The 16,272-nt window shown below is 45.8% G+C and overlaps 1 protein-coding gene across 1 annotated transcript in view; it reads right to left on the reverse strand.

Moving 5' to 3' along the window:
* The window catches only part of AHCYL1 (adenosylhomocysteinase like 1), a 37,861-nt gene extending 24,531 nt beyond the window's left edge, over window positions 1-13,330 (reverse strand). Inside the window, 1 exon segment of the mRNA XM_047785081.1 lies at window positions 13,150-13,330. Within this exon segment, the coding sequence (XP_047641037.1) occupies window positions 13,150-13,269 (120 nt within the window). The 5' untranslated portion in view covers window positions 13,270-13,330.
* Between the last annotated feature and the right edge of the window lie 2,942 nt (window positions 13,331-16,272).

Consider the following 16,272-nt stretch of genomic DNA (forward strand, 5'->3'; position numbering starts at 1 on the left):
TGTGTGGTGTATTACCCAACCAAAACCCACTTCAAGTTACCTTGCATCTTATGTCTGAAAGATCTAGTGAGGTTGGATTTTCCCAATTCAAAACAAGTTGCAATAAATTTGGGGACCCCAAGTTACATTTTTAGATAAAGATACATTTTGTCATTGATGCCTTCCCACCTTCCGGCACTTCTCAGACTCTACTATGACTAAAAAAAGTTCTTGGAAGGTCATTAATTTTACTGAGGTATTCTTGGATTTAAGTGACGCGGTATGTGATTACTGAATCTTAGTTTCTTTCTTTCTTTCTTGTCTTTTTGCCATTTCTTGGGCCACTCCCGCGGCATATGGGAGGTTCCCAGGCTAGGGGTCTAATCGGAGCTGTAGCTGCCAGCCTACGCCAGAGCCACAGCAACGCAGGATCCGAGCCGCGTCTGCGACCTACACCACAGCTCACGGCAACGCCGGATCGTTAACCCACTGAGCAAGGGCAGGGACTGAACTCGAAACCTCATGGTTCCTAGTCGGACTCGTTAACCACTGCACCACGTCGGGAACTCCCTGAATCTTAGTTTCATATCCATGGCAGACATTATTTAAAGTACTCGTTTAATGAATAAAAAAAATTTTGGCTATACTGTTTTTAAAAAATAAAACTTCCCCAAAAACTGACTAGCAGGTTTTAACTATATAGCTTCAAAAGCGGAATAGAACCTCAAAACAAATCTAAACAGTCTCAGGAAGCATGGTCTGAAATTCCTTTGATCATTTTAAAGATAGGAAATAAAGATAATTGGTGGTATGATTCTATTCCCCTAGATTATGTAGCTTGGGCTTTAATGCATCACTGAGCAAACAATGAGATGTCTTTATATTAACAGCAGGTTGTAAGGTTTCACAGCAGAACAGTTTTTCCATTATGCTGAGGAGCAGTTACAACTGGAATCATCTAGAGCCTCCTGACTCCTCTGGAGAGGACTGTGAGCTCTGTTCTCTAATGGGCTTTGAATTTATAGAAGTTTGGCCCAGAAGGCCTTGAATACAACCTTGTTCAGCAATCCTTCAGTGTGGCTCTGGAAAGTTCCCCTTAGATCTCAGACAAAGAAACAAGAATAACCCCGTAAAGACCACCTGAAAGAGGTCTTGGCCTGTGGTTACACTCAAGATCAGATTCCAGGCCCCTGTCTTCCTGAGCTCTGTGCTCCTTTTTTTCCTATCATCTTTCTCCAATCTTTACTCTTTGGCTATTTCTTTAGCCCCTCAATTAACTCCTGCGATTTTCTGTTTTGAAGCCAGAATTTCACTAAAATGTCCTTTCATGATCTTTATAATTTTACTATCACTCTTAGTCCAGGAATTCACAATATAAAAATTATCATGTTAAGGAAATCCTCATATGACCTGATTTTTAATTTACTGAGTCCAAGAAGCTCAACCAACCAGAAACAAGACATGGGCATGGGGACAGAGAGTCAAAATCATTCTTAGCATCTCAAAGAGAACACAGGCTAGAGAAATGCTCTTGGTTTAGCGGAGGTCTAGCCATAGCCATTCTTTATATTTACTTTTTTTTAGAGACACCCTCCGAGTTCTTTGCAAATCGCCTTGGCATTAAAGACGAAGAAACTACAACTCAGTCTGGCTAGGAGATAATATCCTCAAACACTCAAATTCATGGCCTTGCTTTATTCTAATCACCACATTCTCAATTCCAGGCAAGTTTTCTAGATTTTTAGCCTGGAGTCCATGGATGAGCTTTAGGCTGCCAACTTCCCTGTACATGCAAAGTGGTATGTGTGTATGTGATTTTTCTGGAAGATAAGCGCAGCTCTAATAGGGCTCCAAACCCTAGATGGTTGGAACCACTAGACGAGACTTATATGACCCAAATACTAACTTTGCAAGAATGTAAACCTCACAGGATAGATATGGACCTTTGTTTTGTTCACTGATGTATCCTAAGTAGCCAGCACAGGTCTGGGGACCCAGTAGGTGCTCAATCCTGAGCTGATGGGCCTGCATGGTTCTGGTTATTTCTGCATTCCTTGGAAGAGACGAGCAAGCACAGACTATTTTCAGGACCTCTAACATGGGGCACAAGATTTCCCTCACGGCTAAAGTCATCCAAGATAGGTGGTAGCTGCACTTCCATCCCAATATCAGGTTTCACAACAATTTTGGCTAGCCTTGCTAGATAATCTAAAAGAGTGGTTCTAAATCTGGGATCTCTCAAGTTTAGCTGAAGAAGCTGTTCCGAAAGACACATACCATCTCATTCTCCACCTGCCCCTTACTCTTGACCCCTCCCCATTCTGCCACGGTAATATTCTGAAGAAGCTCCCTAGGTGACTTTCATTCCTTTTCCACTCCAGGAGAAGACTGATCTGAGACAATGTAAGCAGGATCTGAAAAAGCAAACACAAGCACATGGAGTTTACCAGGCTGTTAATAAAATGACTCAAGGAACACAGGGAACAAATGAGTTGGACAGTCTTGTTCAGAGATAAATAAGGCCAAGGAAGGAGAAAATCTGCCTTTAATACCAACTCCAGCTGTCAGCTACAAACAATCCATGAGATGGATCCACAAGGGTTCAGACCATGACAAAAAGCCTGCCTAAAGAAGAGAGCCTGGGAGTTCCTGTTGTGGCGCAGTGGTTAACGAATCCGACTAGGAACCATGAGGCTGCGGGTTCGATCCCTGGCCTTGCTCAGTGAGTCAAGGATCAGGCGTTGCCGTGAGCTGTGGTGTAGGTCGCAGATGTAGCTCAGATCTTGCATTGCTGTGGCCCTGGAGTAGGCTGGCAGCTACAGCTCCAATTAGACCCCTAGCCTGGGAACCTCCATATGCCACGGGAGCGGCCTAAGAAATGGCAAAGACAAAAAAAAAAAAAGGAAAAAAAAAGAGAGCCTGTATTTTTACAATGGGTTGGTCCAAATTCAGTAAAAATTGGCAAGGTGCTCTCATTCCAAACATGCCCAGTGCTCAGCTAATCCCCTCCCTGTGGAGTCAGAAAAGAATGTGTAGAATTCTGAACCCTCTACTCCCCAAATAGGAGGGGTTCCTTCTCCTGAAGGTAAGGGTTGACTAATCCCATCAACTCTCCACTCCTAATTACAAACCAGGCAGAGAAATGAGCTGCCTCCCAACACGGTGCTCTCCTTCGAGCCTTTAGGATCTTTGGACGTCCTTTACCTCACCACACTAAAAACCCAGCCTTTGCCAACCTCAGTTCATCCTCAGCTGGCAAATAAGAACAGAAACCGCCCCCGAGTAAGGTTTCCCTCTGAGACTCCTGGGGAAAGGGTGCCATAGGGTCAGTCCGCCTAAAGTACGCACTTGCCTTGGACTCACAATACAGTCTATTACAATTAGAACACCATGTTCCCAACCAGCTTGGTCTCTTTTCTGTTAGAAACCTGAAGTAAACAGATTCTAGAGCAGCTACAAGTCTGTTACCAAGGCCACTGTATTGATCAGTATAATTAACATTCACAATTCATCTAGTCCAGGATGACAAGCCAGCTGGGCTATTCTCCCCAGGAGCTGAACATGGAGAACCTTCATGTCTTGCTTGCAAAGAGGTCTGGTGCTTGGGACACTAAAAACTCAAGTACTGAATGAGAAGCTGGATGCCACCTGGCCATCCATAGGAAAATGAATTCATTACCAGAACAACTGAACACATCTGCCACCTCTACAAATCCCAGATTTCTACTTCTGAAGCTGCAAAATCCTGGAGGTTTCCCATTGTCCTGAATCCTGCCTTAGTTATAGACTTTAGGGAAACAACCCGCACAGAATTCTCAGTGGCAACTAAAGCCTGAGCTCCTGATTAGGGCAAGCACTGGCCCAGTTCCCAGAAGACGGTGACTCTGAAAAAGGTGTGTTTCAAAGACAAAGGGCACATACAGCTTTTGAGCACTGCATTGAGCTCAGCCTTTGGTGCGAAAGGGGCAGCCGGAAGAGGCAGAATGAGAAGAATCAGAAGTTTGCTCAGCATTGTGGGGCAGAGCTGTTGTTTATCACTCTTAGGATTCCAACATAGACTGCAAAATGAAGCTGTTCCACTCATTGCCGGCTATGAAACCTCTAACACCCTAAGAGTAGGCTTGTATCAAGAGTAAACCAGAATACCAGTTTCAACTTTGGGCAGTGTCCCTAATTGCTAAGAGTTTATTTTTTTAAATTTAATTAAAAAAATTTTTTTTTTCCTTTTTGCTTTTTAGGGCTGAACCTGAGGCATATGAACGGTCCCAGGCTAGGCATCCAATCAGAGCCTCAGCTGCCACAGCCAGAGCCACACTCAATCAGAGCTGCAGCTGTGACCCACACCACAGCTTACAGCAACGCTGGATCTTAACCCACTGAGCAAGGCCAGGGATTGAACTACCATCCTCACAGATACTAGTTGGGTTTGTTACTGCTGAGCCACAAGGGGAACTCCCCTAATGCTAAGGGTTTAAAACTTGGTGGGAAGTTCAAATTACCTTCCCCATCACGGCTAAGGACTCCTCTAAGCTTCTAGCCTACTGCCTTATGGTTCTCATGCTATTGCGCTAAGATGCTAGAGGCCATGTATTTTCAAGTCTTCTCTCTAACCTCCTAATTCTGGCATTATAAAGGGATCTACTAAGCTGTCAGAAATTCTCATCAATTTCTCACCTGCAGTTCTGGGTACTCCATCATCACCCACCAGGGAGCAGGCTAAGTTAAAAACACAACCCGGGCCAAATGAAGGGGAAAGTGAGCCAAAGCCACTGAGAGAGTCCAAGTTACTTTCTCCTAGGGATAATCATCTCACAATAGTTTACTCAATACATAATTATTGACAGTATTATGTGCTAGGTCCTATGTACTATACATATGTATGAGATATGGTCCTTGCCCTTAATATATTTGGTCTAGAGAAATCAAATGAAAAGATTCAGATATTATCAAGTCAATCCTGAAAAGTCTGAGAAGTACTACACTGAAGTCAAATCTATTTTTGAGAGACACAGGCAAATTATCTTGCTCAGTTTTGATACTCAGTCTAGTAGGTGAGCCCCTTATTTGAAACACTCCTATGGAATCAACTCTGGGGCTTTAGGGGCATCAACAGTTCAAATGAAGGGTAGTAGGTCAAGACGGTACAAAACCCCCCAAAAGTTGCTGAAATGCCTGTTTCAGAATGTGTAAGTTTCTGAGCTGAACCCTCAAGGCATTGATAATGAGTCTCTTGGGAAGCTGAAGAGCAGCCCAAAGAGGAGGGTGACAAAGAACACCAACAACCTCAGCTTTGTTCCAAGGACAGGCTGCAAGCTGGAAACTTAATCTCAGCTGATACTACGGCTTAGAGGCCTGTCCTTCTAAATCAGGGTTTTTAGAGGCCTGTCCTTCTAAATCAGCCAGGACCTATAGACGAGTTTCAGGGAGTTCCAAAAATCCTTTGGAAGTGTAGTAAGTTTTTGTGTTCCTAAATTTTGCTAATGCAAGAACTGTGATTTTTATAAGATTTTTAAAGGGATCTGTGACTCAAAAGATTAAGAACCATTGTTCTAGAGTCTCTAACCCAGTCTCTAATCTCAGGAGCACGCCCTCGAACTGGCAAAGGAGGACTCTATTTAAGTTCTTTACCTTCCACACAGATTTGTCTACTTACTCACCTCTTCTCTGAAGTTGGAAACAGACACAGGAGGGTGCACTTTGAGAATTCAAGGAGAACAGCTCTTTTCTAAATCTCCAAAATAAAGCTGTCACGAGAGCCCAAAAAGATTTTCCTCAAAGCCTTTGAAGGAGGAAACAAGGAAGGGGTGGCCAAAGAGGGCAGAGTAGAATCTTTCCCACTAACTTGCCTGATAGGTCTCTTTTTTGACTTCAGGAATCCTAAAACCATAATGGGAATAGGGCAGAGCCCAAATACTTTGATTTGAAGTCAAGCCAGTCTGGGGTAAAGGATAAAGTAATTCCCATTATGCTCAAGGAAACCTGTGCTCCAAGGTTCACCATAATACAATTAATAAGTGTCAGAAGAGTTGGAACCATTTATTAAAAACAGAACTTTCAAAATTCTGACATTGCTCAAAATACAGTGATATGAACAGCTTCATTAAGGAGCCAACACGAATGAAACATAGTTACACTCATTTGCTGCAGGCCTTTGGCTTCTCACCAATTCACCATCTAGCTCACAGGGCCACACACACTGTGGATCAGCACGTCAGCATTTTCCTTGGCACCTGAGCACAAAGGCGCAGTGGGAGTCCACTGGTAACACTGTACACACGCAGGTTTGAGAAGGAAGAGGAAAATATATAAACAACAGTCCTTGCTCTAGTTGGGCAATTCCTCCGACTGTAAAGAACTAAGCCCGAGGAAGGTCCAAGATGAACAGCACGGAACAGTGAGCAGTCCCCAACCCCTCCTGTTTAAACCTCACTGCTAGCACGCAATTAAGAACAGGGTGTTCATTTTAAAAGAACTGAACTGGTTTGGGCTGGTAAAGGAGAACACTTTAAGCCCATCAAGCTCTAGAAGTTAAGTACGGAGGCACAAGAGCTGAGGCATTGGGGCTTTCAAGACGAAAGCCCGAACATGCTTGGACAGTCCTAAATATATGGTTCTCTCAAAGTCCTTTCCTAATCTCTACGCAGCATTCCAAATACTACCTTTCACTACACTCTGTGCCCTGTTTGGGTAGTAAATGATTAAGCCCCACTGTCTACTGCTAAGCAGACTCATTCAAGATATATACATTCTGAGATTAAGGCACCTGACTGAAGCCTTTAGAAAAACTGAACAGAGATAGGGACAAAGACGAAACCACTGTGTCAACAGTGGCAAGGGGTGCTCCACCTTCGTTTTGTAATTACTGTGGAGCAAAGGCCACACATTTCTGCAGGAGAAAAATCAGTTACACATAATTAGGAACAAGCTGTTGAGAGCAGAAACAGTACCTGAGGGAGGGAGTTGGAGTGCACAGGGATGGGACCTGAAGGTGACTGTATACAAAGGCAAGGTCACAGCTCAGAAGAGCCTTTGGAATTGTTACATGTGATTCAAGGATTCTAGTTTGGGCAGACACCCAAACTACTGCACGTTGAGGAAATAAACTGGATTCAGCTAGGTGATAGACACGTGCATTCTATGGTACACTGTATGGTTTGGGGAATGAGGTAGGGGAGTGGTCAGGTGGAGCATACCTCATCTCCATCACAAGCTATAAGCCCTCCCATTGTCTGTGTACCTCCTGGAAATCAACAAATATTCTAGTGTTCAGTAGGTAGAAGCTCTACGTAAAATAATCTTTTTGTCTGGAGAAAATTTATTCCTGTTAAAAAGCTATTTCAATAGAAAAATCTTTGTTTTGAATCTTCAGGAATATTTTGAAATTCCAAATAAAGCAGGGTACTTTTCAGAGTATAAGGAGGCACTCACTGAATAGCATGCTGGGATAATAGGAATAAACCTGAACTTTATCAGCCAAACCAGGACATATGGTCACTCTTGTTCTAAAAGAATAAATACGCTAACCAGTATTTACTAAATGTGAATCCCATTAATGATTCTGTAGTACTATCATTACTCCTCATTTCACAGATGAAGAAAAATAGAGGCACGGACAGGTTAAGTCACACAGATTGTCCAAAGGTCACATAACTCTGAGATGCTAAAGACCGAAGGTAAAGCTCATTTCAAAATTGAAGCGAGGAGTTCCCGTCGTGGCGCAGTGGTTAACGAATCTGACTAGGAACCATGAGGTTGCGGGTTCGGTCCCTGCCCTTGCTCAGTGGGTTAACGATCCGGCGTTGCCGTGAGCTGTGGTGTAGGTTGCAGACGCGGCTCGGATCCCGCGCTGCTGTGGCTCTGGCGTAGGCTGGTGGCTCCAGCTCCGATTCAACCCCTAGCCTGGGAACCTCCATATGCTGCAGGAGCGGCCCAAGAAATGGCAAAAAGACAAAAAAAAAAAAAAAAAAAAGAAGCGCTTAATTTACATTGTATACAGGACTCAGTTTTAAGAATAAAAAGAAGGAAAGTAAAGAGGTCTTATGAACAGTCAATCCACAGTGGGACAGTAAGAGAGCTATCTGAAAGAGTCAAAGGGAAATACGGAATCAGAACAGAATTCACCATTCGATGTGAATTTTTCACTGCTTACCATATGCAACATATGCAAGTGTTGATAAGAGCTGGAAGGAAAATTTGTGTAAGAACCCGTCTTTAAATCTGGATTTTTGGATTTTAGGAAAAACCCCTGGTCTATGCACATGCACTTCTGTTTATGTATAATGGAGATGCTTCTGACCTCCCCCGCAATGTGATGTATTCTGAATTATTATCCTCAGTATAATAAGAATGGACCTTTACAAAATTTTAACATTCAAATTTCCAAACTTGAGAAACAGATAGGTATATATGATTCTCCTTTACTGGCTAGTTCATTTAAATAACAACCCCAAGAAGGCATTAAAGTGCTTGTTTACAGAGTATAACTACTTGAGGTAGCAGAGTTAAAACTTTTAGGAGTCATAGGCAACTAAAGATCTATATGCTTCATTTGAGCCTATGTATCAAAATATCTTTTATAAACAACTTTACAAGGATATTATATTTGGTAACACACTCACTGGATCCAAATGATACCCTCCTGATGAAATAAAAGGTACACATCTGTAATCTTGCCAGCAAGGGATCCAGACAACGAACAGAGCCAAAAATCTAAAGGAACTTAAAGTAATACAGAAACTAGAGTCTACCTAACTGAATCAAATAAGAAAAACAGAGGTAGTCAGTATCTGTAGAGAAATCTAAAAAAAAGATAGTATCTTCTTACACCTGTGACTCCTGATCAAAGACCGGCACTAAGACAGTAACTGCTCTAAAGAGAAGTAAAAGATACTAATGATGTGGAGAAGATAGGCAATGTCAACCCATCAATTCACTTCTCAATGAATCTAAGAGGTATAGGTATAAATTCTATAAAACTGCACCAAGAATCATCCGCTCTCCTGCTAAGAAGAGGACCACCCTGGATTCTATCCAGCAGGTTACATCCAAGTATTACTCATTGGGATTCTACTTGATATGCTTCCTAAGTCTCAGCTGACCCTTCTGATAAATTCATGCTCTATCTGCTTTATTCAGATACATGCTACAAAGAATACCCTACAAGCTCAAGTAGTTCCTTTGTGTTCTTCTCTCCTCTCCCCTATTGTGCTGGTGGTAAAGGCTGAGTGCTTAGATCCTGGGTCAAATGCCTAACGTATCACTCCCAAATGTTTGGTGCAGACACTCTGACAGGCCTTCCAGAGAAACACATCTGTGTTAGGAGAGTTCATCAAGTCGGAGATTTGGGTTTACTCTGTGAGAAAAAACAAAAAAAACAACTGGATACAGTGTCAATTGCCAAAGGCTCAAGGACAAATATCACCACTGCAACACAAAGTAGCAGAAAAAGACAGATAAATGCCCAGTGATGATGGGGAGCTAGTTGACCTATTTGGTTGGACTGATACCTGCCAAGATTACATAAAGACCTCTTCAGCTGTAGTACACTGTCCTTACAACTGAAATACTCCTTTCTCTCCCAGATTTTCCTGGTGACACCACCTGAAGTCACCAGTGGCAGTCTTGAACTAGTCTTAACACAAGAATCACACTATTCTATTATTTTTCTTTTTCCTTTTAGGGCTGCACCTTCAGTGCATGTAGGTTCCCAGGCTAGGGGATGAATCAGAGCTACAGCTGCAGGCCTACACATCACAGCCACAGCAACACAGGCTCAGAGCTTCATCTGTGACCTACACCACAGTTCACAGCAACACCAGATCCTTAACACACTGAGCGAGACTAGGGATTGAACCTGCATCCTCATGGATACTAGTCCATAATAGTAACTCCCCTTACTATAGCTCTTAATACTGTCCCATGAAAATTTAGAACTCAGTGTTAGTAAAAGTCCCAGTTCCCTGGGGAACTGGTATGTATTATTTCTCATATCTGCTAATGAGACTATAATTCTGTGATTCCTTTTAGCCTCTGGCTCCTAGGACGCTTAGAGCTGCATGTGACGATCAGCCTCATCAACTGTCTTAGCCTTCAGGATTAACAATATTTTTTCTCCCTTCCTTCTAGTTCCCAATACATGCCTATCTCCATCCGCTCCAAACAAAAAGCACTTGGCAGATGAGGAAATGGAGGCACAGAGGCTCACTTGCTAATGGGTGGTACCCATTTAGCTGCCTTTTGGACACCTGAATCAGGCCTTAAATCAAACCAACAAGCCCTATGATCCACACAGTACTATGGTAGACCCCCTGGGGCATACAAAAATGAGTAAGTTATGATTACAACTGAAGAATCCTGGTGCCTACACTTTTAATTGAAGGAGATCCACTCTTCCCCAAAGTGAATGAAACGTCACAAGTTACACTGGAATCTGATCTGACTGGGGACCATGTTCTGAGGTCACTCTGAAGTAACCTATAGCCTCTGGCTGGCACCAGAAATGTCCTCATTCCCTGAGGGGCTTCAGGGATTGGGATGATCCCAGGATTACTTGGCCTAGAGCCACGCTAGAGTCCTCACAGGCGACTGATGGCACCATTTGAAGAGGCCTTGTTCTCACATCATTCAATACGTGGCCAAGATAAATTTTTTTCTCTTACTTTGCTCATGTTTTCTCACATTATCAACACATGGCAGAGATACAAAAGTGACTTATGCCATAATGTCCGATTCAGCTAAAGTTATGAAAAAATGGATCAATCAGGACTTGCTATGTGACCTTGACTAGTCCTCGACCAACTCATTAACTAAATCAATGCCTCTTATCACTAAGGGAAGGGTAATTAGTCATCATAAAGCACTTTAATACAAAGTGCTGTATAAACACTAAACTAACAAAGCTCAGAAAGAACAAGGTTAATAAGAAACATGGGGGGGGGGGAATTACCAGCAAGTGGAAACTTACAACAGGGTCTTCCCATGTTCCTGCTCCTTTTAGCTAATGGAATAGGAATCTCTAAAATCATTAGCACTTGGCCTGACAATAATACACAGGAGCAGTATTCCAACTGGGAAGAAAAGGAACATTTATTCTTGACATGCAGCCATACAGATATCTCAGTTACTAGTTAGCCAGGTGGGCAATTACTATTTGAGTACCTACAATATGCTGGGTACAGAGCTAGCTAGGCACTATGAATACAATCATGACCATGAGTCCCTGACTTTACAGAGTTTGTAATCTACAACACAATTTTTTTTTTTTTGGTCTTTTTGCCTTTTCTAGGGCCATTCCCAAGGCATATGGAGGTTCTGAGGCTAGGGGTCTAATCGGAGCTGTAGCCGCCGGCCTACACCAGAGCCATAGCAACGCAGGATCCGACCCATGTCTGCAACCTACACCACAGCTCACGGCAACACCAGATCCTTAACCCACTGAGCAAGGCCAGGGATCAAACCCGCAACCTCATGGTTCCTAGTTGGATTCATTAACCACTGCGCCACGACGGGAATTCCTACAATACAAACTTTGTATTATTAATAGTGGCATTTGAAAGAATAGAGCCTTACCAAAATAAAGACAAGTGAGAATAAAGACATTTAATCCCTGAAGCAACTAAACAAAAGACAATGGACTAAAGGGGAGAGGCAGAGTTTAGGGAATCAGGGTACAAAAGCTTTCCCATTCTCTACCCTAACTCATCACAGGTATTATCCTTAAGCATTCTGCTTTTAAAGACTGTGACTTTGTCTCCAAATAGTGCAGATTACCAGAGGTACTGCCCCAACAAAGCAGTCAGCTGAACTGAGAGCACTACAAATCGGGTTAATCAGACTAGAATCAAGGGACCTTGCACAACACTTCTGAAGGCATTCTATTGGTAAAATCTAAATTTTATGGGGAGACAGAGCTAAACCACACAATGGTACCCTGTCTTTTCAATCTTGCATTTGATTTCTGGAGTAGTAGATTAGTTTCTTTAAAAAAAAATCATCTCTCCCACTTATGACAGCTTAACTCGTTCATCCTGAAGGACTGTAACTATTCCTGTGAACTCTGCTTTGTGCAGCTTATACAAACAGTGCTTCCCATCAGACAGTGCAGGCAGAGATAGCCTTGAAACTCTGTCTTTATACAGGAGAGAAATGTCTATTCAGGTTTTTACTGGTTTCAGAAAGGTCACCTCTCTGCAAAGGTTCTCTGGTCTAGGGTTAACTGCGTGCCAGGTATGCAGAAGGTCAAGGTGTATTCGGCAGCAATGCTCAGAAAGTACTAGGGATCCTAATTTAGCCGCTCAGAGAGTTGGTTAGATTCAAACCTCCAAAGGTTGCCATTTAATCTTCCATGAAAAGAGAATGCGAAAGACGTCCTTAGAGCTCAACCCACAGCACAACAAACTAAACTTGTTCTGCCTCCTAAGTGCAGTTAAGAATGAGCAATCGTTCCTTACCTCCCACCCCTCCAACCCACCCAGGCTCCTTTCTTTAGGGATGTCTCAGTGATCTATGGGCATGACTCTACGATCAACCTGTATCCATGACAGTGTCTGTCACCAACCTCCAAATGTTAATTTCTTACATATGTCGAAGCAACTCGATGACCACAGAAGATGAAGATCAAAGTTTTCAATTTCATGTTGCCCTCAAGGTTTTCACCTGCATACAAGAGCTAGCTCCACGCATTTTTTCATCTTGCCTCCAAGATCACACGTAGTTGTTGGATAAACCGACCACAGCTCCCAAAGATTTGCCCAAAGAAACACTATCAGATTTACCCACTCACTTGACGGGAGATTTCCCGTACACCCTCATCCCCTGGGGCTGGTCACCGGGGTCAACTGAATTGGTTCACCCCCTCCCAGTCCCGTCTCCGAGGCCCTTCAGCCAAGAAAAGTCAGCCGCAAATTTAAGGCCTGGCCCTGCCGGGTTTCGAAAAGATCCCGAAGGATTAGGGCCAAGGGACAAAGGAAAGTGAGGTCAGGGGCGGCCTTTCCAGCTGGGGATAGGCCTGGGGCCGCTCACCCGCCACCCCTTACACGACCTCCGCCGTCCCGGGTCCCTCAAACCTCGCCCTGAAGTCCCGAACTTGCTGGAGCCCGGACTCAGGGCTCGCTCGCGCCCCTTCCGCGAGGCCCCCGCCCGTACCCCCGCCGCCACCCAGAGCCCCCGCACCTTCTTGGGCGCCTTGGTGACGGTGGCCATGAAGGAGTACTTCTCGGCGTCCTCGATCTCCTTGGCCTGCTTCAGCTCCTCCCCGACACCGGGCAGCGGCATCGCGTCAGGCATCGACATCCCCCGGCCGGCCCGGCCCGCGGCTGCCCCACCACCCCCGCCTCTTTCCCTCACAGGCGCCCGCCCGCCCGCCCGCCCGCGCGGCGCCCTCGGACGCGCGCTCGCCCACCCTCCCGCCGGGCCCCGCGCCGAGCTGCGGCCGGTGCCGAGGTGCTGGAGCCGGCGCCTCGTCGGCTCGGCGGTCCAAGGCAGCGGGACTGCTACGGCGGCCACAGGAGCGCCAGAATCAGCAACCCGGAGCTCCGACCAGCCCGCGCCGCCACCTCCGCCGCACGCAACTACGCACGCAAAGTAAGGGTAGAGGGCGGTGACGCCACGTCGGGTACTGGCAGCTCCAGGCGGGCGGGGGAGAGGCGTGGAGAAACGGCGCTCTGTCATGACGTCACCACTTTGGACTGGGCCGCCTGAAGCCAGCCCTTTCCTCCTAGCTCGCGGGTGATGAAGCTTCTGCGGGGAGCTGGACCCTTCGCGTCGCCAGGTGGCGCCATCCGCCCTGTGAGTGGCGCGTGGTTCCTGCAAGGATGCCGAGGAAGTGGCGGCGGGGTGTGTGTGGCGGGGTCTTTGGAGGGCGCGGGATTCCAGGCAAGGCCTCAGAAGGGCTGAGGGATGCTTGGGAGCAAGGACCAGAGCCTTGCAGTACACAGCCTAGAGCCAGTCCTAGGAAACTTCTGGGGCCCGAGCTGTAGCCCACTCACTCTCTGCTCCCACCCAGGCCCTTTGAACCACAAGCCCCTTTCCAAGGGGCTGCTACTTTGAGACTTTAAGGGTGGCCAGAAGGGTCCTCAGAGCAGTGTGGTGTCTTCACCGCCCTTTGTAACCTCGCCTGCCCCGGTCTCTCCTGGGCCTTGCTTGTTTACAAGACCTTGTCGACTTAAAAAAAATGCTCAGCCTGAAAGTTGAGAGTTAAGTTTTATTTGGGGCAAAATTCAGATGTAAGCCCTGGGGACAGCATCTCAGGTAGCCCTGAGAAACCGCTCTAAGGAGGTGAGGGGGGAGCTAGGTGAGATATATAGGAGTTTTTGCTACAAAGAGCAGATTGCAGGAACAAAAGTGGTCTGGGCTCACTGAAATCATGCCCTTGATATGCACCTCAGCTTTAGGGGCCCAGTATCCTGAGTTTTCATAGCCCTTGGGGGCTCACCAGCTCACCCTTGGAGGTGACTACTAGAGGTGGCTGCATTCTTCACAGGTCACTGTGACATCTCTTCTGTCCACTGAAGTACAGCCTGGTGGGGCGTGGGGTGGGTGGTATTTCAGAAAGGGAAAGGGAGAATAGCAGGATATATGCAATTAAGGTGAAGGGGGAGGTGCATACGGCCATGCACACACATTTACACAAGTTTCTTGCTGGCCTCTTGAAGGTCACTACTAGTCCCAAGGAGCAGACACCACCCTGAAGGATTTTAGAGTTTTTTTTCCAGATACGAGGAGGTGCAAGAATTAAGCACATAAAATCTTCTCCTAAATATAATGTATCTGAAGACCTGTTCTTCCAGTTTTCCCAGAGTGCCTCACTCCTGATCTCCACCCTGAGCTCCGCTCAGAGGGTGCTTCGGGTCAGCAGCTGCAGTGGCCCTTGATTTAATCCATGTAGAGGATGACGGCCAGCGCCAAACTTCAGTTCACTACCTTCATACGGCAGAGCTGATGGGATAGGGCTATGGGTCAGGGGCTGGAGAGTAGGAGAGGTGGGGGTGGGAAAGAGACGTCATTGGCCACCCCGCCCCCCAGCCCCAAACATTACACTTCACCAGCTTCCAGTGCACCACCAGGGCATTCATGAACTATTCACATGCTTTTCCTGGGCTCAACTATGTGCCACCCCTGTGCTACGGCCCTGGACAGTACCGTTGTGTGTAATACGTTTTATGTTTTGTAAGACTTAGTTCAGCTGGTGAGGCAATGTCAGCTGAGGTAGCTTGTCCTTTGACATTCAGATGACATTGGCTCAAACTCCCACGTCCTGTGGAAAGTCCAGTGCGCCCCCTTTGCCCCCGGATTTCTGTGGATTATTGGGGGGACTTAGATTTTCAAGGCTACCTCTGGCTTTAGTTTCTGCCTCATCTGAAGTTTTAGTCACTCTTCTGGTCTTGTGGCTGTTTCTTTAGTTCCTGCCGTCAATTCAGATGTGGAACACAGTTCTTTCTCCTTTTCACACCCCGTCCCCGCCCCGTCTATTCCAAAACAACCACAAAAATAATGCTGTAACATGTAGCAGAACTTTTAATGAAGGTTTGTGGGCCACAGGGGAAAGATGACATCACACCACAAACAATTTGAAGTCACATTTCTGAAATGTTCTGAAAAGTTATTTTGGCTGTCTTGTCACCTGGGACTTCTCATTAGTCAACCCACCCCCACCCCCACCCCCACCCCGCTCCCTCGCCCGTGGCCATCTCTCTTGCTCCCTCCTGTTCCTCCCTTCCCATTCCGCCTTCCCCTCCTTAACTGACTCCGGGAAGCCAGCTTCCTCTCTGCCCAGCTGAATGAGTATTCAAATCTTCCCAGGGTGTTTTTCCTCTATTCTCCCATCCAACCTTCTTGTATCCAGAAACCTACCCACCAGGTCAACTCTTTCAAGGAAAAAGGTGTGATTTGTAGCAACGTTTTCCCCCACTGGTTTATATTCAAGCTTAGGAAGAGTGTGAAATCCTTGCTTCTGGGGCCCCAGAAGTCGTAGTCAGAGAAACCCATGTTCCAACCCCACAAGGCTGTCTGTTTGAAGTAGGCTGTGCAAGTGCCTGGAAGGATGCCTTTCTGTGGATCTTCATCTCAAACCGTTAGGGTCCTCTCATCTGCTCACTCTTTCAAGCCCCTCAACTTCCCTCTCAGAGGTATTCCTATAGCAGGAAGGATGAACAGATGGGGGGACAGAACACCAGATTTATCTGTAAGGGTGCCAGATTCCCATTTTTCTTCTTCTCTCCTGGCTGGGCCAAGAGCTACACCTGCCCACCCAGGACTCTTTGGACCCACGGCCTGAAGTAGCTTTCCTCCTGTGGG

Source organism: Phacochoerus africanus, chromosome 6 (assembly GCF_016906955.1).
Source record: "Phacochoerus africanus isolate WHEZ1 chromosome 6, ROS_Pafr_v1, whole genome shotgun sequence".
NCBI classification, from domain to species: Eukaryota; Metazoa; Chordata; class Mammalia; order Artiodactyla; family Suidae; genus Phacochoerus; species Phacochoerus africanus.